At 45.6% G+C, this 2,500-nt stretch overlaps 1 protein-coding gene across 1 annotated transcript in view; it reads left to right on the top strand.

Annotated features, from left to right (window-relative positions):
- ddr2a (discoidin domain receptor tyrosine kinase 2a) overlaps positions 1-2,500 on the top strand; it is a 136,389-nt gene that overhangs the window by 112,312 nt on the left and 21,577 nt on the right. Inside the window, exons 5-6 of the mRNA XM_084308422.1 lie at positions 262-409; positions 1,240-1,349. Coding sequence (XP_084164548.1) covers positions 262-409; positions 1,240-1,349 — 258 coding nt within the window. The remainder of the gene's footprint in view (positions 1-261; positions 410-1,239; positions 1,350-2,500) is intronic.

Here is a 2,500-nt window from a genome sequence, read left to right as displayed (position 1 = left end):
CAGGGGATATGTATGATTCATGTCGGTGATCGATGGGGACAGGAATGCTGATTATCATGTATCATTATGGATCATGTGTAATGCTTATGTCCAAGTGTATATTTATTCGGGTTCTTAAGGTGTCAGTTGATATTAATTAATAAGTATAGGTGATCATGGTCAACCGGAGCTTATGAGTTTGCGGTGACTATTGATCACATGCAGGGATTCAAGCTTGTTCGGGTTCTCGAGGTCTCAAAGGATTATGTGCTGTTCCTGTAGGTGATCGAGGGGAATCGGAACGCTTATGACATTGTTCTGAAGGATCTGGAGCCTCCTATCATTGCTCGCTTCGTGAGGTTCATGCCAGTGACGGACCACTCCATGAACGTCTGCATGAGGGTGGAGCTGTATGGCTGTGAATGGCTGGGTAAGACATGGGGGGGGGGGTCTGAATCCCAATCCCTTTATTTGAGAGACTTATATCGACAACACAGTATATAATCAATGACACACGTGGTATATGCACAACAGAACCTCACACATAACAGAGCATAGAGATACAATTAACAGTAGACTATAATATACATTATACACTAATACTGTATAATGATGTGATATAATAGGACAATAATCATCTCAGTTTGTCCAGATAGCACAGGTGAACATGGCCTGAATCAGCCCATATGACATCACAGAGCTAGAGGCCTGTGTGTTTTTTTATTGAATTTATGACCAGTGGAGCAGTCTTAGATCCAACTCTTTTGGCAGTGTGTGTGTGTGTGTGTGTGTGTGTGTGTGTGTGTGTGTGTGTGTGTGTGTGTGTGTGTGTGTGTGTGTGTGTGTGTGTGTGTGTGTGTGTGTGTGTGTGTGTGTGTGTGTGTGTGTGTGTGTGTGTGTGTGTGTGTGTGTGTGTGTGTGTGTGTGTGTATTGCAGGCGCGTGTGTATCCCTTCCTGTACATCAGGAAGTATGCTAAAGAAATTAGAGAGAAAGAAAGGACATAATAAGTAATCATTGATGTCAATGTGTCAAGGTGTGTAAATGTAGTTTACATAGCTGTCATTAACCTTTAAGCTCATAAAGATAGAGGAGGACCTGTGTGCCCTGGACAGACCTATTACCACACTCCCGGCACTGTCTCAACACCTGGATAGCCGACATACTCTCTGCACTTCCTTGAACTATAACCTACAGTAAGTGCTTTCCTTATTGATCCAGTGTTGGCATTAACCCCTTCCCCTCTCTCTGTGTTCCTCAGATGGCCTGGTGTCCTACAACACTCCGGCAGGTGAACAGATGACCCTGCCCAGCATTCCTGTTTACCTCAATGATTCAGTCTATGACGGAGCAGTCATTCACAGGTGTGGGGTTTGTGTGTGTGATTCCCCCCCAAATAAAAAGCAAAAAAAAAACGTTAGAGCCAGAGTTGTTGTTGAGCGGTCTCCATGGCGACAGCAGCAGACATACACTACAGTGGTGTGTGTGTGTGCGTGGCTCATAATGCATGGGAGTGATGAGTCAACCATGCTGCACTAACAAAACTTCCAAACCTGGGGCTGGGAGGAGCAAAGCAGAGTCACTTTCTTGAAACGTTGGTATTTGAATCACGGCATGGTGAATAATGTCCTCCATGACACGGCCTTCTCACTCTCTCACTCTCTCTCTTTCTATGAAACAGTACAAAAGAAAAAGAAAATGGCCCACATTCTAATATCTGAGCCAAAAGTAGAAGTGAGGAATGGGTTGTTCAATGCTCCCACCTAGTGGTGGTGAGCAGATCTCCCGTAACACTCCTCTTCTCCAAGATGCTGGTGTGATGGGTGCAGAGTTTTGAATTGATTGATTGAAAACTTTATTAACAGATTGCAGAATGGGTACAGTACAGTACAGCTCAATACATACAATTGTTAAGGGATGCAGACCAGAGAAAGATTTTCATCTTGTTTACATCAGGGTCTCCCATTTTCAATTCATCATAACATATTTTTTTTTTATCCACTTTTTCTCCCATTTACTATATTTTCTCCCATCCCAATTTCGTATCATCCAATTCAACCCTCCCCTGTCACAAACGCTGTTTCTTGCCTCCCACAAGCCGGCTGCAATGTGGACTAAGTCATACATAGCACAAGTCCCCTCCGGTACTTGAGGTAACAGCAGTCGCATCTTTTCACCTGCGCAGCTCGATCTCTCAGTGGCGAGGAGTGACGCGTGGGAGGCTCACGCTGCCCCCGACACTTCCTGATTCTATTGCGCAGGCGCACCAACCGACCTGTAGGAGTCGCTATCCACAACGCCCGATCCCCACCCATCAGTTTCCCACCCCCTAATACGGCCAATGTGTATTAATACGGACGACCAGCTAAACTGAAAGCAAATGTGGAGCGCTGGGCTCGAACAGGCAAGCCCAGCGTCTCCAGATTTCGTGGCGAGCGCCTTGCCCACTACGCCACGTAGCCACCCCAATTCATCGCATATATGACACACACGACATACAGATAGACAGTACTGCTACATCT

Source organism: Notolepis coatsorum, assembly GCF_963971535.1.
Source record: "Notolepis coatsorum genome assembly, chromosome: 2".
In the NCBI taxonomy this organism is placed as follows: Eukaryota; Metazoa; Chordata; class Actinopteri; order Aulopiformes; family Paralepididae; genus Notolepis; species Notolepis coatsorum.
This window is presented reverse-complemented; position numbering and strand designations above follow the sequence as displayed.